The sequence below is a fragment of the Lissotriton helveticus genome, chromosome 5_1 (genome assembly GCF_964261635.1).
Source record: "Lissotriton helveticus chromosome 5_1, aLisHel1.1, whole genome shotgun sequence".
NCBI lineage: Eukaryota > Metazoa > Chordata > Amphibia > Caudata > Salamandridae > Lissotriton > Lissotriton helveticus.
Genome location: NC_136065.1, coordinates 1,390,480,855 through 1,390,505,931, shown reverse-complemented (window position 1 = coordinate 1,390,505,931; position 25,077 = coordinate 1,390,480,855). Strand labels below are relative to the sequence as shown.

At 48.8% G+C, this 25,077-nt stretch overlaps 1 protein-coding gene across 2 annotated transcripts in view; it reads right to left on the bottom strand.

Annotated features, from left to right (window-relative positions):
- The window catches only part of MTCH1 (mitochondrial carrier 1), a 414,326-nt gene that overhangs the window by 363,569 nt on the left and 25,680 nt on the right, over positions 1-25,077 (bottom strand). For both annotated transcript variants that reach the window (XR_013594892.1, XM_078644353.1), the window contains exon 3: positions 8,360-8,466. Coding sequence is in view for 1 of the 2 variants with exons in the window: in XM_078644353.1 (XP_078500479.1) it covers positions 8,360-8,466 (107 nt within the window). In the remaining variant the exon portion in view is untranslated. The remainder of the gene's footprint in view (positions 1-8,359; positions 8,467-25,077) is intronic.

Genomic DNA, 25,077 nt, shown 5'->3' with positions numbered 1-25,077 from the left:
TGGCCTCGCGCTCCTAGGGAGGGGAGGCCGACTAGGGACAATGGCCCGCCCCATCCACAGGACAAAGAACGTAGGTCCAGGGATGATGCTCCTGTCCAGCAACGCCCGGCCAATATGTTTGATGGATACGAAGTAACACACACTTATTACAATGATGATTATGACGAAGTTGATGAGACAGGGTTCTATCAAGCATAGGACAGCCAGTAAAGGGGTATTACTAGAATGCAAATTCCAGTGGATCAAATGGGCCCCTATGTTCAAATGTCAGTTGTGGGGAACGATCAGAATTTTCTTTTGGATTCAGGGGCCTCCAGGTCTTCTATTGCACGTCTGTCAGTCCCGGAGGCACTACTTTCTAGCAAAATGAATGTCTCCGTGGGTTTTGCAGGAACACCCGTGACCAGCCCCGTCTCTCCACCCCTCTCTGGATATTGGCCCAGCACAAGTTGACGCTCCCTTGGTCCTTACTACAGGTTGCAGTGAAAACGTATTAGGCATGGATTTACTGAAAGCTCTGTATGCAACCATATCATGTAGTCCCTAAGGTGTATCCCTAACAATTTCCCCAACCGCAGCCTCCTATATGTATCTGTCTGGTTCTCTCCCACCAGAGATGGAGTCTTTACCTTCCTCCCTCTGGGCATCATCAGACACTGATGTGGGGTGTCTTAACATACCCCCTCATGTGGTACGCATTCAGCCAGGCGCACTTCTCCCCCGCCTTCGACAGTACCGACTACCCGCGGAAGGAGAAGGTCCGGCTCGGAAGACCGTCTGAGATACCGATGGATAGGGCGGTGCCTCCTTTGTCCTGAGCTGTTGCCAGGTGAGGTGAGGTTTTTCCTCCATACTTTTCAGATTCTCCAAGAGGCACGAGGAATGTGAACTGTGAGAAAGTTGATTCACAGTGTATCCTTTTCTTTGTTTATGTTCTTATCACTTTTTACACTTAGCAGTAGCAACCAATATCTACTAGGTCCTGATGAAAGCACTAGGTTCACATCTACCGTTGAGTGCTGAAACATGTTGACCATTTGATTACTAGTGGACGGCTATTTATTGAAACTGTCCCTCTGCACTGTTTTTTAACTCTCGATCGTATCAGACGTGAATAAAGTTTTGAAGTCTGACTGCGCTTCAATTTTAGAATTCACATCACTTTTTTGCACTGCACTCTTTTTTTCCCATACACACCATAAACCAAATTTGCTCACATCCGTATCCATAACTTTGAAAACATCCTTGGGCTCCTCCATCACTAGGTGGGAGTGTTAGCCCTGTTAAAGGAGACCCAGATGATGAAGCATGTCACCTGGAATGGTGAGTGATGGGAATCCATACAAATTTTGTGTATTTCTTTAAGAGTCTTGGTTATTTTGAGTATTTTCTGTTCTTCATTAGACTTCGGGGTATATTTTGTGTATTAACTCTTTAAAAAAGCTTCAGTTTTGTCAAGAGAAGGTGACCTATTTAGGTCATCTCCTCTCGAAGGAGGGAATGCAGCTTACCGCAGATCATGTAGCCGTTATCAATGCAATGGAGGCTCCACGGACACAAAACTAGGTGCAAGCCTTCATAGGTCTAACCTTATACTGCAGACAGTAGATTTCCAATTTTTCGGTCATGGTCAAACCTCTTCTTGCCCTCACAACTAAAGACGTATCAGACAGTTCCTTTCCATGGACTAGAGAGCATACGCAGGCCTTCCAGGATTTAAAAAGAGCTCTGTGTACTGCTCCAGTCCTCGGTACTCCTGATTATAACAAAAAAAAAATTATTTTTGTACATGAGACAGACAGCTGTGCATGCACTGTCTTGACCCAGATATTCGGAGGTCACCATTGGCCAAGTGCCTATTTTTCAGCCACCTTTGATCCTGTTACGAGGGCTCTCCCACGATGCCTATGGGCGACAGCTGCGGCCGCGCTCATGGTCCGTCAGAGTGCGGGGATCGTCATGAACTCCCCCTTGACTCTGATGGTTCCCCATTCTGTGGATACCCTCCTTAATAACACCAAGACACAGTACCTCACTAGCGCACGACTCACAGGATATGAATTGACACTCTTTTCCAGCCACATTAACATTAAGAGATGCACTGTACTGAATCCCGCCACATTACTCCCACTGGATACTCAGGATGCCTGTTTAGATCCACATGACTGTATATTGAGCACAGAAGAGGAGACAAAGGGACAGGTTGACTTAGAATAGCAGACCCAGAAGGTACACTGTATGTGGACGGATCATGTCTCAGAGGGCCAGATGGTAACACACCAGCCGCCTACGCCCTCACAACATTAGAGCAAGTAGTAGAAACAGCTCAGATTCCGCAGTGCTCTGCTCAGGCTGCAGAATTAGTGGCCCTCACTAGAGCCTGTGAGTTAAGCAAAGGAATAACGGTTAATATCTACACTGACAGCCAGTACGCCTTTGGGGTGGCTCACAACTTTGGGAGACTCTGGGAAGAAAGGAATTTCCTTATTTCACATGGGACAAAAATTCAACATGGCCCCCTAATTCACCGATTATTAGACTCCCTGACATTTCCCAGAAAGGTAGCTATTATAAAATGTAAAGCGCATAAGAAAGTGACAGATGATGTTGGAAAAGGCAATGCCCTGGCTGACCAGACAGGCAGACAGACAGCTCTTAAGAAAAAGGAAGGAATGTATGCGGGAGGTCCCGCCAGGTGGGTGGGAGAGGGGGGCATGGTTGAAGATACTGTACCGAGTGTGATCGATATTCAGTCCCATGCTACCCCTGAGGAGCTGAGGATGTGGACGGAGCATTTAGCGGTAAAGGAAATAGATGGTTGTTGGGCCCGTATCACTATGGAGAGACAATGGCTGTTGCCCGACAGTCATGTGCTACCGGTAGTAACGATGGCCCATGGCCCTGCTCACATTAGTGCGAAAGGGATATGCAAGTTGCTGGAACCCACCTGGTATAACTCAAAGATACCAGCATATGCTGAGAGGATGGTCAAAACATGCATGATTTGCCTTATGTACAACGCAGGAAAAGGCACAGTAACCCCTGGAGGGGGATTTTCTCTCCCTACCTTTCCTTTCGAAGCCCTCCAGATGGATTATATTCACATGGACAGATGTAACAGTTTAAAATACGTCCTGGTGGTGGTCTGTACCTTCAGCCGATGGGTGGAGGCCTACCCTGTCAAAGACTGTACCGCTATCACTACTGCCAAAATACTATTGAAAGAATACTTCCCACGATTTGGTTTGCCCCGTTTGGTCTGGAGTGACAATGGGACTCACTTTACGGCTCAAATAATGGAGTATGTCTGTTCAGCACTGGGTATAAAACAAAAATTTCATGCAGCTAACCACCCCCAATCAGCAGGTCGGGTGGAGGCGTACAATGGCATCCTAAAGACTAAAATGGCCAAGATTGTTGCCGAGAAAGGTATCACTTGGGTTGATGCTCTGCCCCTGGCCCTGCTGTCTGTCAGGACAACGGCCCATACCAGGATAGGCCTATCTCCCCATGAGATTGTGTTCGGGAGGCCTGCCAATGTGTGGGGTGTTCCACGGCCCCAGAAACTGTCTGATGTTGTATACCCTGTGTTGACTGATTATCTGTACAGTTTGACTAACACCTTTCGTACTGTTTACCACAAGGTGCAGGAGGCCATACCTGATAAAAGCGAGGGCCCAGGACACATTATCCAACCTGGCGACTGGGTCCTGATTCGAAACTTTTAACGTACTAAGAGCCTCGAGCCCCGCTGGACACAGCCCCGTCAGGTGTTACTGGCCACCCGCACCGCCGTGAAAGTTGAGGGACGGAAGAATTGGATCCACGCATCCAACTACCGATGAACACCTCTGCCTCTCCCCTATGATCAGTGGGTGAGAGAAGGACAAGGAGACTCAGAGACAGAAATAGTCCCGACGTTTGTTCCCTTCAGCGACGCAAGACTACATTCTACATCTACGGAAGCAGTGAGTGACAGTATACTGAAGGGAAAGAGGAAACACTCCCCTTACTCAGCTCAGCATCAGGGACAATTATTCCCCGACCATATTGTTCCTACTTCTACCCGATATAACTTGTGTTCCAGAAGGAAGGCTTGCCCTTGACTTTGCTCAGGTGCCTACAGACTATAGGGCTATGATCTCCCGGCTAAGAACGGTGCTGGTATGTCAGACTTAGGTACGCCATCGGGCTCTTGGTACCTGCATCCAGTGAAGCAACCACCAATCACAGACAGCCGCTAGTGGTCCCTGGCTTAGTACAATGGCAGCAGTCCAATACACCCAAGGTCAGAAACGATATGTCAGTGTCCTACATAGCAAGTGCTTTGTGGCCCCCGTGGTGACGCTGTTTGTCTCAATCATCTTGTCTATCATCGGTTGAATGTTACTGATCTACTATACTGTTACCCCACCAACTCCTACCCCGACTCCCGTAGAGCATCAGTATTTCACGTTACCCGCCAACGAATTGCTCCGCCGTGCAGAATTTTTCAATAACATCTTTGTCCAGATGTTACATCATCATCAGCTGATCATAAATACTTCCAACTGTTGGGTATGTGGACTGATGCCGCATGCTATGACACAACTGGTTCCATTCTTTCCTTATCCTTTCTCCATCTCTGGGCCCTGTCTTGCATGGTTAATGTTGATGCAGGAGGCCTATACTGTCAATGGTACTGCCAATTCTGCCCTTGGAACATTTCAAGATGACTTCTGGCGAAACAGTTCTGGCAATACCAATACCCCTTTTTGCCCGACCAGTTCATCCACATTGCTATTACCACCGGATGAACTCGGTGAGATGGTGGTATTTAACTCAACTTCTCGACAAACATTTACCAAATTTCACGCCAGAAGGCTACTACCTGATGTACGAAACACTCTGACTGTTATAAATGTGTGGGGCCGTGTCTGCATCCATGGCTTAGGAACTAAGGAAGTGGGTACTAGTATCTGTGACATCACTAAAACTTTGAACTCTACGTCTCCTCCAAAGTTGGTGGCGTCCCCCAAAACTTACTTTATCTGTGGCACAGCAGCCTACAATTGGCTCCCCCGTAACTGGTCTGGTACCTGCTATCTGGCCTTCCTCCTTCCACCGACGTATTCTACCCATGGAGATTACCACCTGTTGATGAAGGGCACTTTGCGCCGCTCACATAGGGGTGTCATATTGGCTGAGGGTACAGTAGGCCAGGAAGCCGGGGACTTCTTTGAGGGTTTCCTCCCATTCTGGGGCTTAATGGAAAACAGTCGAGCTATACGAGGACTGACCAGGGTCCTTGAGGCCACCATCACAGAAACAGCTGGTGCCCTCTCCAACATCACTGCAGAGCTACAGGCAAATCGCCTTGTAACACTTCAAAATCGTATGGTCCTTGATATCATCCTCGCTGATCGTGGTGGTGTGTGTAAATTGATTGGCTTCAGCTGCTGTGTGTACATTCCTGATCATGCACCCACAGTATATGATGCCATCCTACGTCTGCATCACCTTTCCTCTGAAATTCATCAGGATGAAGGCAACTGGTCCCTCACAGGCTGGATCTGGGGCCTCCTTTCCCAATGGGAATGGAGGGTCCTCATCTTCCTTGCCTTGGGAGTGGCTGTCCTAGTCTCCTGATGTTTGTGCATTCAGTGTCTGCCGATTGCTCTGTGCAATGTGTGTTCAGGCTCTCAAGCCTCAACCTTCTAACATTCACGACACTAATATGAAGATGATGCTCCAACAAGAAACAGATGATCTTATGAATATCGACGTCTCCTAGAGTATTTGCCACTCAATGGCAAAATGGGGGTCTGAGGAAAAGGGTCCTTGTCGGCATCCATATTGTGTCATGACTCCATTGTTTTTGCATTGCCATTTTGTGTCAAACACCTCTGCACAACCCTCCTGGTCATTTATTCTGATGTCTGTTGAAATTCTAGCTGTCACGACCACCCTGTCCTTCCTGCTCCTTGTGGTTGAGCCAATTTTGAAAAAGGGGAACCAAGAATTGGCCACACCACCCTCGGACTGAACTCCTGCACACATCCATCCTGTTTCGCAAGACTTGGTCACGCCACCGTCCCAGAACTAGTTTCTTTCACATATCCTGTTGTTCAAGATCTCTCTGTTCCCTCACGTACATATCCTGTTTTGCAAGACCTGTCCGTAATCGTTGTACCATCTGTTGCAGCCCCCGTCCTGCCTGAACAAAGAATGGTGTAACTGCATTTTTGACTCGGGGGCACCAAACCCCCCACCCAAACTGGTTCCTTAATGTGGGAAATGCATATATAAGGCCTGTAAGCTGCAGAGTGAAGCAGCAGCCTCCTCTGACTTGTTTCTAACGAGCTTGGGACTCTGTTCCATAGCCCGGGCTATTCGAATAAAACTTGGTTCCTCCTGCAGACGAAGGCTCCTGTGTCTCCTTTTACTAAATAAGGAGGGTATGGAAGACTTGGGCGGTTCCCCTGCCACCGAGACCCAGTAAGTGGGTATAAACGGTTCTTTTATTTGGTGCCTTCTTTACAACCCCTCCCTCCCTCCCGTTGTTCGTGCCTTCTTCCTTCCCCCATGCACTCATTTTCTTACATGTGATGTGTTTCTGTTGGACTGACAACCTGAGTAAAGGTATAAAACTGTGCAGTTTTGTCCACAGTCTTAAACTTCCATGACAAAATCTCTCTATGCCAAAATGGCTGGCACATTCGCGTGGTGAAGCTTGCTGTGCTATGTCTGCTTGAGGGAAGCGGGCCTCAAGGTGGGACTTGCCTTTCAAGTTGAGACCCGATAAGTTCACCCCAGAAATATTGATTGTCCTTTTATGTCCCTTAACCACCTGTGAGGGCTTCAAGTTTTTTTTATATTTGTACAACAGCATTGTGAAACACAAGGCGCACGGAAAAAGCATTCACTGCTACCAAACGGTTTGTATGGAATGTGACATACAAACCGAACCAGGCTAGTTCAATCGATGACCGAGTGGCGGTTGGTCCGCGTCTCCTATTCTGCCTGCTTGCTTTCCAGTCACGCTCTCCTCTGTGCGTAGCTGCCAAGCCCCTCACCGCCTGCCGTGTACCCCTTGGACAGACGACGTAGATGATGACCGACTAACGGGAGGAACAGCGCAGCGAGCTGGAAGCACTTGAGTCCATCTATCCGGAATCCTTTACAGGTAGATGGAGAGCCACGCTGCCGCAGCAATGTCCCGCAAAGACAGACAGCGCAAGTTCGCTTGATGCACTCCATGGAGCATGACTGGCAGTGAGTCGTCAATGGTTTATGTATTCCTGCATTCAAAATAAGTTAGACTTTTTATGGGGAAGTCTGAAGTCGCCCGCAAATTGTATGTTTCAAATAGCAGATCTGGACTGCATGACAGCGCTCCGCAAATTGCTAATTGATACTCAACTCATTGTAGCTCTGTCACTGGGGGGCCTCTCAAAAAGACAGTGACATGCAGGCTAACTTGGTACATGAAGCCAGGGCATGATGCTGCGGTCTGTAAGATCATTATAGCGATCCATGTGTCCAAATAATGACAGGTGTGCATGGCAAATTTGTGCAGGAAATAAGCTGCACATATCGGGCAAGACATTTTTGACAGTCCAAATGAGTGTGTGTGTATGGGGGCGGGGGATGGGGGGTAACGGAATATACAGCATTATGTGTGACAAAACCCGCCCACTCTCCGCCCATATTTGCTTGTGTCATTATCTGTCCTAAATACTGGCTTCTGATTCGTAAATAGGCTTCTTAGTCCCTCTTTAGTACCGCCTCCTCTTCATTTGTCTCCTCCCATTGCGACTGGCCCCTTTATTTCGGTTGTTACACGGTACCTGCTATTTAGTTTCTAAGCACTATTTTCTTTATCCACTTTCTCTTACTGCAGGCACGACGTGTCTTGGTGCCTTCTTTACAACACCGTCCTCCCTCCCGTTATCATGCATTCCTTAACACCCCCACCCTCCTTCCCGTTGTCCGTGCCTTCTTAACTCCCCGCCCTCCCTCCCGTTGTCTGTGCCTTCTGCACCCCCTACCCGCCCTCCCTTCCTCCTGTTGTCCATAATGCCTACCGTTTGCAATGCAATAGGCCTCCCATTTACGAGAGTTTAAGCTATTGGCATTGTAAATGACAATGCCTTTTTGATTTATATTTTGGTTTTAAGAACATGAATAAAATAAATGCATTGTAATTTAGAATGCCAATAGATTAAACATGCGTAAATGCGAGACCTATTGCATTGCAACTTCTTGTTACTTTTCCTATTATCAAATCAAAAACGTTAGACTTAATTTAACAATTCTATCTGATTTTCATTTCCCAATGTGATGCAGTATAAATAGAAATTCCACAGTGAAGAATTACCTTCTTTAAGGCCCCACGAGAGATGATTGATAGTGTGCTGGAGATAATGCGAGGGGTCAGTCCCCTGAACAGTCCATGCTTTCCATCCACTTCCACAATATATCTAGCTGAGTAGGAAAAAACAGATTTACTCATGAATAAGGTGAGATAAATGAAACTGCACAATGCAGACGTAAACAATACAGTTGTAGACTTACTACTAATATGGACATGCACACTATACCCCGTACGGTATGCCGTAAAGCATTACATGAAAAAAATCCGATAACTGAATGACAGGCTTTATTCATTGTACACACAGGATTCCGTATATCAAAGAGAGGCAAAACAAAGCAATAATTTGGATGTATGTCACTACAACGCACACTTTTACAATGCATACCTTTACAACGCATTTTTTACAACGCAACATCCATTACAACGCATTCCATTACAACGCATACCATTACAACGAAAATGTAAAAACTACATTTACAACGCATTCCATTACAACGCATAATACCTTTACAACGCATACCATTACAACGCATAACATTACATTGCATGTTTAGGTAAGTATTGGATAGTGTAGGGGTAAAATTTACAATTCTAACTCCAGGGGGTGCAACAGTAGGGTAAGTGTTGGATAGTGTAGGGGTAAAATTTACTATTCTAACTCCAGGGGGTGCAACAGTAGGGTAAGTGTTGGATAGTGTAGGGGTAAAAATTACTATTCTAACTCCAGGGGGTGCAACAGTAGGGTAAGTGTTGGATGGTAATGTTATGCGTTGTAATGGTATGCGTTGTAATGACTGCGTTGTAAAGACATGCGTTGTAGTGGTGTGCGTTGTAGTGTCATGCGTTGTAATGGTTGCGTTGTAATGGCATGCGTTGTAATGGATGTTGCGTTGTAAAAGTTTCGTTGTAATGGTAGTGCGTTGTAAAAGTTGCGTTGTGAAGGTTGTTCCCCCAATAATTTATCCAAAGGGGTTACAACCTTGTCACTTGGGGCTATGGTGCTGCTGGATTGATCCCCTGTTTGAGGTTCCTTTTACGCAAGTTCAATTACAGTACTGATCAAGCTAGAAGATGTTACAGAAGGGGGCGTGGCCTGACACCGATGGAGTGAGGAGCTCATTTCGGAGCTCCTCGCGGCCAGCCTGATCTGGCACCATCCTGACCCCCCACATGCCTGTGGGGGCTCCAATTTGAGACCGAGCTGAGGAGGGAATACACTGCCACAAGGCGACTATCCCTCCATATATCCCCAAATTACTCCTGAAAAGCTAACCCGGGCGACGGCCCAAGATCGAACATGGAGGAATCGGCCGCACCTGAAAGGAGATGCTAGATCATTTCGGAGACTCTTGTGTATAGCCTAATGTGTCCAACTCTGGACACTGTAGGTTTACATGTGTGTGTCCCTGTGAGGACACTGTATGGTTGTTTTCCTCACCAGCTGTCCGTTAGGTTTACAGTTGACAGCTGGTGACCTCTTGCCGGGCCCCGGGGGAAGCAAAGTCGCAGACTAGTCTTCCCCCGGGGTCTTTCGCGCATGGATAGGGCAGGTAGGGGAAGGGGAGGAGTTAGGGGGTGGGTATTTAGGCGCAGGGGAGGAAGGGAACTTCCTCTTCCTGCGGCTGGCACCATCGGGAGGGAGAAAAGAAAGGAGTGTAGGTTAGTGTTCAGAGTTAGAGTATTTAGGCAGTTTTTGGAAGTTCCATCTAGCGTCGGGGGCTGTTTGTACGGCAGCCGTTTATACTCACACGCCTGACGCGTGATATTCTGCACGATGTCGGGCGTCACGTCCGAGGAGGTCCGGGCGGCCTTGCTGCTGCTCGCGCGGGCTGGGCACGAAGATCTCCTTCAGCCAGGTGTGTTGGGGCAGGCGTGGGTGGGGGCCACCAGAGGCACGCGCGCTGCATCTGCCGGGGTGAAGGCTGCGATTGTGGCCTGTCAGGAGGACGAGCCGGACGCTCGATGGCAGGCGAGCGATCGAAGGGGGGGCGGAGCGCCCAGGGACCCGGCGAGGGGCGGGAAACGCAGGAGCCTGCCCCCGCGGGCCTTCCCTCCGATCGAGTTTCTGCCTGGGGCCACGGGAGCTGTTATAGAGGCCGGGGGCCCTGCGCCTCCGTTTCTGGGGCCCGCCCACGCGCCGGTCGGCGCTGTGGAGGGGGAGGGGCTGGGGAACAGCCTTGCTCGGCCCGCTTTCACAGCGGGAGGAGCTTCGAAAGGGCTCACGGGCCCGGAGGTAGATGGGCAGCCTGCTCCGCCCACCACTGGGATTTCCTTGACTGTGGACGCTGGGACAGGGGAGGGGGGCAGGGGGAAGAGGCCCCCATCGACCTGTCGACTAGCTCCAGGGCGGGCACCCCTGCCCCGGCGAGGCAGGCGGCGGTGGGGGCCTCGGGGGACCGGGGCGGGCCTTCTGCCCTGGTTGCCTTGGGAGGGGGTCCCGGGTGGGTGCCTGGGATGACACAAGGGGGTTTCCTCTACCCGGGGGCTGAATTTTACGGCTACTGCCCGCACCCGCCCCCCCCCCCCAGATCTGGGGCGCTGCTTCCTGGGAGGACAGGGCCAGAGGGGAGAGGATCCTGGAACAGATCCAGGAGGCTAGGTGGGCTGAACAGACTAGAGCCAGAGTGGGTGCAGTGTGGGGTAATGAAGTTGAGGGCCCCCCCACCCCGACCTCTGAGGAGGAACGGGAGACGGAACGGGAAGAGGAGCTTAGGAGAGGCAGGGCTAAGGAGGCCGTGGAGGACCCCTCCACCCCCTTGAGAGTGATGGCAGGTGTAGGGACGGCCAGGACGGCTCTGAGGCCCGATGGTGCTGAGGCCCGCTCAGGTTGGAGCGACCTGAGGGGCGGGTGGGGATCCAAGCCGGCGGCTGTCGGCAGAGCACGGGGGTGCCTGGCGGGGCGCAAGACGGCTCCAAGACGCAGGACTGAAGCAGCAGGGCAGTCTGCGGCCGCTGTCCCTCCACCGAGGGCTCGGGCTCCTGCGGCGCGTGGGGTGCCTGGAAAGCGTGGCCGTGGAAGCGTGCAGAAGGGTGTGAAGAGAGCGGTGAAAGAGGTGGAGAGTGAGCGTTTGAATCTGGAACCGGTGCTTGAGCTGGACTATGGTAACGAGAGTGACGAGCTGGAAGACGGGGAGGTGCGGGATGACGCAGAGAGCTTTGGGGGCGCTGTGGACAACGGCGATGTTGGTGTTTTGCAGGCCCCGGTGGTGACGAGGACCAAGGCTGGGACGGCGGCAGTCCAGGTGGCGGCCCCCAGAGGACGGCCCAGGGAACGGCCCGAGGCACTCACAGGTGAGTGTTCCTGGTGGGCAGCCTGGGAGGACGGTCCACGGGGAGGGAGGGGCAGAAGAGGACCTGCAGGTCGGTGGGGGACGAGTCCGTCCGGGAGCCAGAGAAGCCTGCGGGCGGTCCACTTGAGGATGGTAAGAAAGTGGACGGTAAGTCGGTGACCACGGGGGTGCAGACGGACAAAGGGGATGGTAAAGAGGAAAAGGGGGTGAAGATCCCGAAGAAACTGCCGTATATTGGTTTGGCGGTGCCATTGGACTCGCATCTCTCTGAGAAAGTCAGGGCTAGGATTTGGAGGCATGAATTCGTTGATGTTTTTAAGTTGCTGCATAGAGAGGTGCAGGCTAAGGAGGGTTCAAAGGAGGAGGAGTGGGAGCTGATGAGGCGCCCCAGGGTGCCAGTGACCATGGAGAACTGGACGTCGGCGTTTCTGATTTACGCCAGTATTTACTGTGAAAAGTATTTGGACAGGGCGATTGCGCTTTTCAAATACATGGACATCATTCGCAAGGCGCAGATGCAGTTCGGGGGTTTTGCCTGGCTGAGTTATGATGAGGAGTTTAGAGCCAGGGTCAGTGCGAATCCCGAGAAGAGTTGGGGGGAGGTTGATCAGGAACTCTGGGTGCAGTGGATGGCATCCACACACTCCACTGCGTCCACGCACACGGCCAGCGGCTTGCCGGTTGTTTATCGGTCTTTCCGCCGCGTCCCGCCCACAGCGGGGCGGGGGGTGGAACGGTGCCCAGCAACATCGTCTCGGGACAACTGTCCAAACCAGGGGGGTATTCCACAGGGTCCTGTTGGAGCTACAATAAGGGGTAGTGTTCCAGGTACCCTCGAAATGCGGCGGGAAACATGCCCTTACTCAGTGCCTCACCCTTGCTACGCCCTCCGAGCAGTGGAGGAACGCCAGGGGTCGGGCCACCCTGGACAGAAGAGGGCCTACACCGGTTAGGGTGGAGGCGATGGCCCCCTGGCTCTCGTGCTACCTGGATCAGGAGGCGGCGGCACGACTGTTCTGGGGTTTCACGGAGGGTTTTAGAGTGGGCTACCAAGGCCCTAGGGAGTGCCGGTGGGCTGACAACTGGAGATCTGCCAAGGAATTACCTAATGTGGTGGCTGCGAAATTGAAGAAGGAGGTTGAGGAAGGAAGGGTAGCTGGCCCGTTTACTGACTGGCCTTTAGCGGACCTGATCGTCTCTCCGTTGGGGGTGGTGCCGAAGAAAGAGGTGGGTGAGTTCAGGATGATACACCACCTGTCATGGCCGGAGGGCCAGTCTGTGAACGACTTTATTGCAGAGGAGGATTCTAGAGTGCTCTATGCGTCGGTGGACGATGTGATCGGTCTGGTGAGGGTGTGTGGGGCGGGGGCTGAAATGGCGAAATGCGACATCAAGTCAGCTTTCCGTTTGCTGCCTATTCATCCGGCGGATTTCTCACTCTTAGGAATGCAGTTTGGGGGGGCCATCTATGTGGACAAAGTTTTGCCCATGGGGTGTGCCATCTCCTGCGCTCTTTTCAAGCTCTTCAGCACTTTCCTGCAGTGGGTCTTGGTACGAGTCAGTGGGTGTCGTGAGGTCACCCATTACTTGGATGATTTCCTTTTCCTGGGGAGGGCGTGCTCCGGGGATTGCGGCAGGGCCCTGTCGCGATTACAGGAGATGGCCCTATAGTTTGGTGTGCCGCTGGCAGCGGAGAAGACGGCAGGTCCCAGCTGTTGCCTCACTTTCCTGGGGATCGAACTGGACTCGGTGCAGTGGCTGGCGCGCCTACCTGCTGCCAAGGTGGCGGAGATACTGGCATGTCTGGACTGGGCGGTGGGGGAGAGGCGGATTCCTTTGCGCGCGGTCCAGAAGCTTCTGGGTTTCCTTAACTTTGCGTGTCGGGTAGTGCGTGCAGGGCGGACGTTCTGTAGGCGGCTCGGCATGGCCATGTCGGGGGCGGTGCTTCCACATCACAGAGTCAGGATTTCCATGGGTGTGAGGGCGGATTTGAGGACCTGGGCGACATTCTTACAGGACTTTAACGGTGTGTCGCTGGATTTCGATGAGGAAAGGACGATCTGGCAATGCCAAATTTACTCTGACGCGGCTGGGTCAGCGGGGTTTGGTGTTTTCTGGGAAAGCAGGTGGTGTGCGGAGAGCTGGCCGGCCTCCTGGCTCAAACAGGGAAGGAGCATTGCTTTCTTGGAATTCTTCCCTTTGCTGGTGGCGCTGGAAGTGTGGGGGGAGGAATTTCGGAACAGGTCGGTGCTCTTTCATGTGGACAACATGACGGTTGTGGAGCTGGTGAATCATCAGAGGGCAAGGGACCTGAGAGTGCTACGGCTGTTGCGGAAGTTCATGTTGGTGTGTCTGCGGTTGAATGTGGTGTTTCGGGCGAAGCATGTCCCTGGGGCAAATAATGACATTGCGGATGCCTTGTCTCGTTCGCAGTGGCTGCGGTTCCGGCACCTGGCACCGGGAGCGGATACATGCAAGACCGAGCTGCCGGCCGGCATCTGGGCCTTGGGGGAGTGAGGATGATTGGCCTGGTGGAGGGTTCAGTTGCAGAGACCACGAGGAGGACGTATCGTTTGGCATGGTCTGAATTTAGTGCTTTCATGGGCTGGAATATGGGCGGTGCCATGTGTGTTGAGTCTGAAGTGGAACGAGGGCTGAGACGTTTTGTGCTGGACTGTATTGACAGGCAGTTGACTGCGGCTACGATTTCGGGTAAATTGGCGGGGATTTCTTTTTACTGTGCCTTGTTTCTGGGCTTTGATCCGACTAAGGATGTGGTTGTGAGCAGGATGTTGCGGGGTTGGGGCAGGGAATACAGGAGTGGGGGGGGTAGGCTTCGGGAGGCGGTTACGTTTGAGTTGTTGGTTCGGTTGGTTGGGGTGTTGCCGGTCTGTTGTTACGACCGGGTTGAGGTTGGCCTTTTCCGTCTGTGTATGGTGTGGATGTTTTTCGGGGCTTTCAGGGTGTCTGAATTGCTGGGGACTAGACGACTGACGGGCAGGTTGTTCGAGGAGATTCGTGTGGATGGCGGTCGGCTGGGTATCTGGTTGCGGTGCTCCAAGACTGATCAGTTGGGCAGGGGTAAGTGGGTGTGGCTGAATGAGGCGGCAGGTGGGGCGGTTTGCCCGGTGGGTGAATGGCGGTCTTTCCTGGGGACGGTGAGTGTGGCAAGTGGGGAAATTTTCTGTCATGCGTCTGGCGCGAGACTGACGGCGGGCCAATTGTTGGCAGTGTTGCGCAAGGCTTTGCGGCAGTTGGGGCTGGATGCGTCTGGTTTCGGGACTCATTCCTTCAGGATTGGGGCTGCGACAGCTGCGGCCAGGCTGGGGTGGTCCTGGGATAGGATTAGGCAGATTGGGAGGTGGAAGTCACGCTGTTGTGAGAGGTATGTGAGGAAATGAGGTGGTCCCAGGTAGGCGGTTGGTTGTTCATGTTTTGCTGTTTCTCTTCTAACATCTGTTTCTTTTTAGGTTGCGTGGGTGGACCGGGGAGTAGGACGGTGACATGGATTGTTGGGCACTCCTTCGTGCATTGGGCGTCCAAATATGCGGAGCAGCAGGTTTACGGCCGTAACCTGGGACTGAAGGGACACTTGCACGAGGTACAATGGTGGGGCAAAGGTGGCATGCGATGGGGGGCACTACTGTCCTGGCTTGCGAAGATGGTCCCGCAGAGGGGATGCCCTGATATGCTGATAATACATCTGGGTGAGAACGACTTGGTGCAGCTGTCAGGTTTGGCGCTTTTACAGCTCATGCAGAGGGACCTGGAGGTGCTGAAATCTAGGCTTGCGGGGACCTGCATTGCCTGGACTGAGTTGGTCCCCAGGAAAGTGTGGAGAGGGGCAATGAAACATGGGGCGATCGAAAAGGCACGAAGGAAGCTCAACAGGGCAATGAGACTATACTGTGCTGACAAGGACATTAAAGTGATTGCTCACATGGGGATTCGACTGGAGGAACCTTTGGCTTTTAGGGACGACGGGGTGCACTTGTCACAGCTGGGCAATGCTTGGTACATGATGGAGATGCGAGATGTGGTGAGCAAGTTGTGGCAGGAGAATATCTGGTGTCTCAGGGAGTGATTGTGGGGTGTTCTTGCGTGGGCGGACTGTCCTAGGTCGGGGGGGTGGGGCAGGGAACCGCCACACAGGGGGTTCCCTGGTTGGCGGTACTTTGAAGGGACAGGGGGTCAAGAGCGGGCACACCCATCCCTTCGGAGGGGAGTTCGAAGGGCGTAGAGAGGCATGACTGGAAGGACGCAAGGAGCGGGCTGGATGACAAGTGAATGATGGACAGGAATAAGGTATGGTATGGAGCTTGTAGGGGTTTGTGATGAGGTGGAACGGGTGAAACGAATGAGGGGGGAGTGTGAATGGGGGTTTTGATGTTATTTACTTGTTGATGTTATGGTTATGTACAGATTACGCAGCCTGGTCTAATAAATGGCCTTTTACGCCTACACACTGCGTGGTCTGTTATTGCGCGATGCCGGGCCCCGGGGGAAGCAAAGTCGCAGACTAGTCTTCCCCCGGGGTCTTTCGCGCATGGATAGGGCAGGCAGGGGAAGGGGAGGAGTTAGGGGGTGGGTATTTAGGCGCAGGGGTGGAAGGGAACTTCCTCTTCCTGTGCCTGGCACCATCGGGAGGGAGAAAAGAAAGGCCACCCACCCACCCGGCAGTTGGAGGTGCGGTTTAGGTAGGTCCTTTGCGTTGCCAGTTTAGGCCAGAGCTGCTTTAGGCGGTACTTTGAAGGGACAGGGGGTCAAGAGCGGGCACACCCATCCCTTGGGGGGGGGGGGAGTTCGAAAGGCGGAGAGAGGCATGACTGGAAGGACGCAAGGAGCGGGCTGGATGACAAGTGATTGATGGACAGGAATAAGGTATGGTATGGAGCTTGTAGGGGTTTGTGATGAGGTGGAACGGGTGAAACGAATGAGGGGGGAGTGTGAATGGGGGTTTTGATGTTATTTACTTGTTGATGTTATGGTTATGTACAGATTACGCAGCCTGGTCTAATAAATGGCCTTTTACGCCTACATACTGCGTGGTCTGTTATTGCGCGATGAACAGTTGCTGCATGCTACGCTCCGCACTGGAGCCTGTGTTGGCTTAATACAATAAAGAACTTAATTATTTCTGCACGAGTCCTGGAGTTCTTTACAATGGCGATGAGAGCCAACACCAGAACCCAGCGTCAGTATAAAAAAAAAAAAGAAGAAGACAATATGAAAGAAATAAAAGGAGGAAAATACAAATATATAGAAAAGAATATACAAAGGAAGTAACCATCAAAAAAAAAAGAAGAACCGGAAAAATCAACAGAATAAGGTTCGTAAAGAAAACTTCATTAAATACAAGTGGATGGTGACATTAAAAAAAAAAACGTGATTGAATGAATTGAAAAGATCGATATAGCCAGCGAAACAATAAACGCTTTTGGCAGAAATGAATGAACTACGAGCAGAGCTATGAAGGAGTTTTTGAAATTGCTACTTGTCAAGTTCGCATAGAAATAGCACAAGGGTTAATTACCTCAGACGGGAATTGACAGTTGAACGAACCCTAAACTGTCAGCTGCGAGGCAACGTCATACAGAAGGAATTTGCGGCGTGACGTGCTACGCAAGGACTTAACGGCCATCTTGAGGGGAAAGAAATCAACAGACTAGCTCATTCTGGGCCATATATATCGAGCAAAATTGCAATCGCAAATGCCGAAATTCCCAATTTTGCTTTGTGGTATGTATGAGGCAAATCTGCGTTTAAAAATAGGAATCGCAAAATTTGCGATTCCTTATTTTGCAATTGCATTTGAGGAATCGCAATTTTTGCAATTCCTTAAATGCAATGTAAGAAGCACCAAAAAAGTGCTATTTGGCCTTAAGGAATCGCAAATTACCACCAACTTCAAGTTGGTGGTAATTTGCGATTTCTTTGAAAAATGCACTTTTTTGCATTTTTCAAAGTGCTATGTGAAGCACATACATGTCGTAAGTGCATGTATGTGCGCCACATGTGCAGCCGTGCTTATTTCAGGGGTGCAACAGGGTGTCCTTTTGACACCCTTGCACCCTTGAAACTGCATTCTCAAATTGCAATTCGCTAATTGCTAATCGCAAATTGAGAATGTCTCCCCATTCATTCCTAGGCCCATAGGAATAAATGGGGAGGTATTCCTTAATTGTGAATCGCAATTTGAAATTCGCAATTAAGGAATATGTAGGATTCACAAAATGTATTGCAAATCCTACATACATAGCATTTTTCGATTCTCAAATAGCGATTCGCAAAAAATCGCTATTTGAGATTCGCAAATGCGGATTTTGATACATATGGCCCTCTGTGACGTATAACACAAAATACGTGCGGCCATTTTGAAAATGACAAAAATAAACAATCGGACAATTTCAGACAACGGAACATCGCGAGTTCAAGCTGAGCTGCCGAACAGTCACAGGAGATGAGGAAATAAACTGAAGTTATAACAAGTAAGGTGCAAACATTGCTTACTGTGTAAATACTTGGCAATAAAAATAAATAAATAAATAAATAAAGTAAAGGGACATAACATTCAAACGCAAATACTCCGTGCAAATACATTACAAGGAAAAAATAAAAACAAAACCAAATAGCGTGCTTGCTAGTACATAAGAAAAAGGGGCATAGTGAAAAAAAAAATACTTATACACATATAAATAAGCAGGGCAAATACACTGTAAAACTTCCAACTTACATAGCACCACCACCAAACCACCTAGTGGATAATGGCACCTGGCTATTTATGGAATCTATCCCCTCCACATTCATTCCTACCAGGCAAGGACGAACCATTACTCAAATGGGAAGAATGGAGGGAGTATTTTGAAAACTATATATCGCAATTCGAGGATAATGATGAATTTACGTCAAAGAAAAAATACAAACTCTTATTGCATTGCCTAGGTGCAGGGGGAATTAAATTTTATAACAACATTAACAAAACAAGAGAAATGTGGCATCAGGAGGGTCTAAGCAGCCCCAGGGAAGGTCCTACATCATCTTAGGGTCTCGGGATGAGGTGGAGGGCTTGGTAAAAAATATCATTGGAGTCAGATAGAAAGACAAAGGTTTGGCACTGGGATGGAAGTCCTGGGTCTGGGATGGACTGCCTTTGGAACGGCATTGGGTTCGGGTCGAGAGCTTGAGACGGAGAGATTGGGATGAAATGGGGGCATGGGCAGGATTGAGGTCTGATCTAGTGGCATAATGCAAAAAGATGGGGGCCCCTGCAGAATGTGATGAGGAGCCCCGAGTCGCTGACATCTCACAAATATTAATTGGCCTTGTGCTGAATAGTGGCTGCCTGGTGAGTTGGGGCCCCTGAAGTGTTCAGCCCCTCTGTGCCACAGGGACCTGTGTTAGGCCCTTGGCGTGAGCTAGCGGCCTGTAGCCAGTGCAGGAGACAAGTGACTGGAAAAGTATGTGTTCAATATCATAACAATACTGTTAAAGGAGGAGGAAGGGGTGGGTTAGTGGTTTCCTGTGGACAGTCATGTAAGGTACACCAAAGTGGCCTGCCTGTACTTATCACTAACTGAGGAAATGTATAAATATTTTATACTTCTTATGTTAAATAAGTCTACAATTAGAACATTTTTGTGGGCAGTGGGATTAGGGCCAAGGTGGGCTAAGAAGTCAGATATTCTATCCTACAGATATGCTGAAAAGAATTACATTCCGGAGAAGCTGCGAAGCACTAGTGATTTCTATCATACATACATACATACTTTGGTTGCAACACTACCTTTCTGTTCAATTATACCTTCTGGGATGCTTCTGCGCTTCTGGGAGAAGGACAGGATCCCCTTTTAAAGATGGTTAAAGTCTAAAAAATGTTATGTGCAATAACAATATGTCACTAGTATGCCACACCATGCCTCAACCACCCGCTACCAAAATAATAACATCAAATGACACTACGTCTAAACATTGGAAAAATGCTCCAGCATATTCTGGTGTGCTCCAATGCTGTGTGAGCTCATTTGCCCAAAGTCACAGGTGCACCCAGCTCCCTAAGCCGGTAGATTCACTTTTGTTTTTTTTTTAAAGCAATGTTATTCTTCCCTACAAAGTCATTTGGAATCTTCATTTTACAAGTAAAAGTTGGGGAGAAATTACTCCACGGAAAAGAGTTTGGGTTTTTTCAAGACTCATGTTGAAAAACAATTAAAATAATTGATTAATAAATTCATTAAAGTGCATACAGCAGCTCCTACAATAATTCCTCCATTTTCCAAAACATGGTACGGGCCATTGCGTTATTACAGCAGAACCCGCTTGCAACGATTAAGAAACACATTAAAATTAACATTAAACAATTTAGTAAAAATTAATAAAATGACTGACTGGGTACCTTCCTCTGCAAAAACTCATAAAATGCTTCAGGAAATGTAATTCTTTCCTAAGAAGTAAAATCTGCAGGGCGCAAGTACAAGACATAATGCATTCAAAGTCAAAACAAAGATGAACAACCCTTTCTGCAGTTGGCATTTAAAAAAATATATTTATTGATTTATTTCACACCTCGTGGTCTACTGACAGCTCACCTTTCGACAGTCTTGCATGAACTTACTAAAATATTAGCATGTATACGTTTCGTCTTTGTCAGTGTCCGGCCATGTTTAGGTCATGCAGATGGAGGGAATAAGGGAAAAGATAGCACTGATAATTACCGAATTATCACAATCCCAATTTGATGAAACGTTTAATTACTACCCATTTGCCGACGGGAAAAGAAGAGCAGCTTTTGGAAATTTGTAACGCAAGCCAAGATCTTTTTCCTGGGGAGGTGCGAAGGTGGGTTAAGGCTAGGGAAGGACTGTATTTCGGCAGTAACTGCTCGCTTCTTCTCTGCCGACTCCTGGGTAAGACCGGAAGTTCCAGAATTTGAAGCGAAGGAAAATAAGAGTAACCCCCATTGCCTAACCTGGTAAATTAAGACTGGGGCATGATAAAACGACCGGCAAGGAAGCAGAACAGATTATAATAACATAGTGAAGCAGCAGAAACACTAAGAGCACAAGCATTAGCCGCGCGACCCGGCCGGGAGTTGTGTCGCGCGCAAAAAGTAATACAAAAAAAAAATGTTGCGCGCTGACTCAGCGAGACCTAAAAACAAGAGGGGAAAGTGAGAATGATGTATACAAAAACACAATTGACGACCTAAATACGTACTATAAGCCAAATGTGTGCGTTGGAGTGGACAGATACAAATTCTTCCACAGGAAGCAGGGAAAAGAAAAGTCAGTGGATGATTATGTGTCTGCACTTAAAAACTTGGCATTAACTGTCGATTCGGCGACTTGCATGATGAGTTCATCAGGGACCAGATAGTGATGCAAGGATCCAATGAAAACATCCAGGACAACTTATGGGCTAAAGGAGAGTACCCACTCCAAAACATAATAGACGTTGCTAGGAAAGCGGAACTAACTGGTCGTTGCGCAAAAGCTGTAATTGCAGGAAACAGTGAATAAAAAGAGAGTGCAACCATCAACAGAGTGATGCAAGACAAGCGCACACCAAGACAAACTTGGGGTAACAAAGCAAACACACCAGTTTTCAGCAAACTAGCGGTGAAAGGAAACGTTGCTATAGGTGTGGCGACATATCACACTAGGCAGATGACACAAAATGCCCTGCCAGAGGAGTGAAATGCACGTACTGCGGAGTCATAGGTCATTTTCAAAAGGTGTGCAGGAGGAGAAACCCACGATCCGTTAAACGCGTCAACGATGAAGGTGCTTGTCACCAAGAAACATCAGACGAAAAGGACGTTAGTATGTGTGTCGTCAGTATTGAAGACGAACAAGTAAAAGAGGTCAGTACAAGCAAGACAACAAAGACTAGGAAGCCAGTATGCAAAATGACAATAGGTGGTGTAGGGATCAGCATTGTAGCATATTCAGGATCACCCTAGACAATTGTAAATAAAAAGGTTTGGGAAGAAAAGTTCTCCCCTTGCATTAGAGAACACCCTGAAAAAGCAGACATAACTATAAAATCGTTCACAGGTGAATGTTTGTTGTTTAAGAAAGCTCAAATTTACTTACAAAGGATGGGAGTCAGATGGAAAACTGTACGTAGCAGCAGTTGGTCCATCAGTACTGGAATGGATAGATCAGGGTGATTTAGGCATCATCCTTGACCCCAGCCAAGCTGACCCAGTCTAGTTGTACACATCAAGGAAGACTACGACAAGACTGTGTTGGATATGTTTCCTAAAGTATTCAAAGGGGAAAATTGGAGCCTTGAAGGGATACCAACACAGGATTAAAGTAAAACCACAAGCCATACCTAATGTGCACAAGACAAGGAACCTTACTTTTGCAGTAAAGGATGGAGTAAAATCACAATTAGAAAAGCTATTAAAGGAAGGAATTATAGAACAGGTGGAGACCAGCGAATGGATTGCGCCTTTAGTCGTAGCAAAACGGCAAGCTTAGGTTATGTGAAGACCTGCGCGACCTAAACAAAAACATTGTCGTAGAACAATTTCCCCTCCCCAAGATAAGTGAAATGCTGGCAACAACTAAGGGGATCAAATGGTTTTCGACGATAGACTTAAAGTTGGCATACCACCAGGTACCACTACATCGAGACAGCAGAAATCTCACTGCTTTCATCACACCCCTTGGGCGTTTCAGTTCAAAAGGGTGCCATTTGGTCTAGCGTCCGCGGCAGCGAGGTTTCAAAGACTTATGAACAATATTTTCAAGGGGATCACATATATATTGATATTCCAAGACGACATCCTCGGAATGGGAAGGACCAGGGAAGAACACAATGAGAAAATAAGAATATTAGAGGCTACAGCACTCACCTTAGAGTACAGCATGTAAATATGCACGTGACTCAGTAAATTACCTGGGACATGAAGTCAATGGGTATGGAATCAGCCCAAAGAAGGACTTACTCGATGCTATAAAGAACTCTCGGTACCCAGAAACAAGGAAGAAATGCGGTCCTTCCTGGGGCTGGTAGAATTTTACACAAAATTCATCAGAAACTTTTCTAGTAAGACCTACGAACTACGACAATTAATGAAAATGAGGAGCAAATTTGAGTGGAACGACACTTGCCAACAGACATTTGATACATTAAAAAAAAGAATTATGCAAAGCAATGCCCTTGCAAGGATTCAACCCTTTGCTTCACAACATCATCACAACTGATGCAAGTTCTAAAGGAATCAGGGCAGTCCTAACACAGAAGGACAACAAAGGAGCAGAATACACAATGGCATTTACATCAAGATCTTTAACTCAAACGGAGGAAAAATTCTCTGTCATCAAACAGGAGGCATTGGCGGGCGTATGGGCATTAGAACACTTTCGCAATTTGGTGTGGGGAAACAAAGTCACCTTATGCACGGATCTTAAACCTCTCACCAAGGTGTTCACAAAGGCCTGTACAATGCATCCGAGAGACTAGCACGATTATCCATGTGCCTTTTCGACTATAACTACAGCATTCACTACGTTCCAGGAGTGTAAACCGTAGTAGCGGACTTTCTGAGCAGAATGCCTGTATAAACTACAGAAACACAAGCATCAAATAAACTTGAGGAGTATTGCATAGCCAGTCTTGAAGAATGTTTCCAAGGAATTTCAAAAGAAGAGTGGCTATCTGAGCAAGAAAAGAACGTTGAAATACATCAAGTAATCAAAATATTGAGAGGGGGCTGGACAAACAGAAACGGCCCATCTGAGACTCAGACATTTTTTAATTTCTTCTTGTGAGGTGGAAGAGTTATTCCACCTACCACTCTTAGGAAGAAAATTTTGCACCTATGCCACGAAGGACACTTAGGCATAGTAAAATGTAAAAACAGTGTGAAGGAAAACTACTGGTGGCCAGGTGTAAGTATGGAAGTAGAAAGAATGGTCAGAGAATGCAGCATGTGCTTACACTCAGACAAAACCCAGGTAACTCTCAGACCACCGCTTCACCCTATCACTTGCCCCGCAATGCTTTGGGAAAGGGTGGGGGTAGACATTATGGGCCCCATACAGGAACATGAAGAACAGTGGTACCTAATTGTCATCATAGACCATTTTATGAAGAGGCCCGAACTAAAATTTACCACCAGAGCAGATTAAACAAGCATTTACAATGTAATGGTCTCGGCATCATTAAAGAAAGAGCTATTGGCATTGCTCATGACATTTCTTTTTTTTTCTTTAAATCATAAACAAATGACATTGTCATTTACATTGCCAATACACAGCACTCTGCACTCAACAGCACACAGCACTCTGCACTCAACAGCACACAGCACTCTGCACTCAACAGCACACTGCACTCAACAGCACACAGCACTCTGTACTCAACAGCACACACCGCTCTGCACCTGCACTTACTGCTCTGCACACTCACTCTGCATTCTGCACTCACTACTCTGCACATTCACTCTGCATTCTGCACACTCACTCTGCATTCTGCACTCACAACTCTGCATTCTGCACTCACAACTCTGCATTCTGCACTCACTACTCTGCACTCACAACTCTGCATTCTGCACTCACAACTCTGCACTCACAACTCTGCACTCACAACTCTGCACTCACAACTCTGCACTCACAACTCTGCACTCACAACTCTGCACTCACTACTCTGCACTCACTACTCTGCACTCTGCACTCACTACTCTGCACTCACTACTCTGCACTCTGCACTCACTATTCTGCACTCTGCACTCACTACTCTGCACTCCTCACTACTCTGCACTCCTCACTACTCTGCACTCCTCACTACTCTGCACTCACTACTCTGCACTCACTACTCACTACTCTGCACTCACTACTCACTACTCTGCACTCTGCACTCACTACTCTGCACTCTGCACTCACTACTTTGCACTCACTACTCTGCACTCACTACTCTGCACTCACTACTCTGCACTCACTACTCTGCACTCACTACTCTGCACTCTGCACTCACTACTCTGCACTCTGCACTCACTACTCTGCACTCACTACTCACTACTCTGCACTCTGCACTCACTACTTTGCACTCACTACTCTGCACTCACTACACTCTGCACTCACTATTCTGCACTCTGCACTCACTACTCTGCACTCACTACTCTGCACTCACTACTCTGCACTCCTCACTCTGCACTCACTACTCTGCACTCACTACTCTGCACTCACTACTCTGCACTCTGCACTCACAACTCTGCACTCTGCACTCACAACTCTGCACTCTGCACTCACAACTCTGTACTCTGCACTCACAACTCTGTACTCTGCACTCACAACTCTGCACTCTGCACTCACTACTCTGCATTCACTACTCTGCACTCACTACCCTGCACTCACTACCCTGCACTCACTACTCTGCACACTCACTACTCTGCACTCACTACTCTGCACTCACTACTCAGCACTC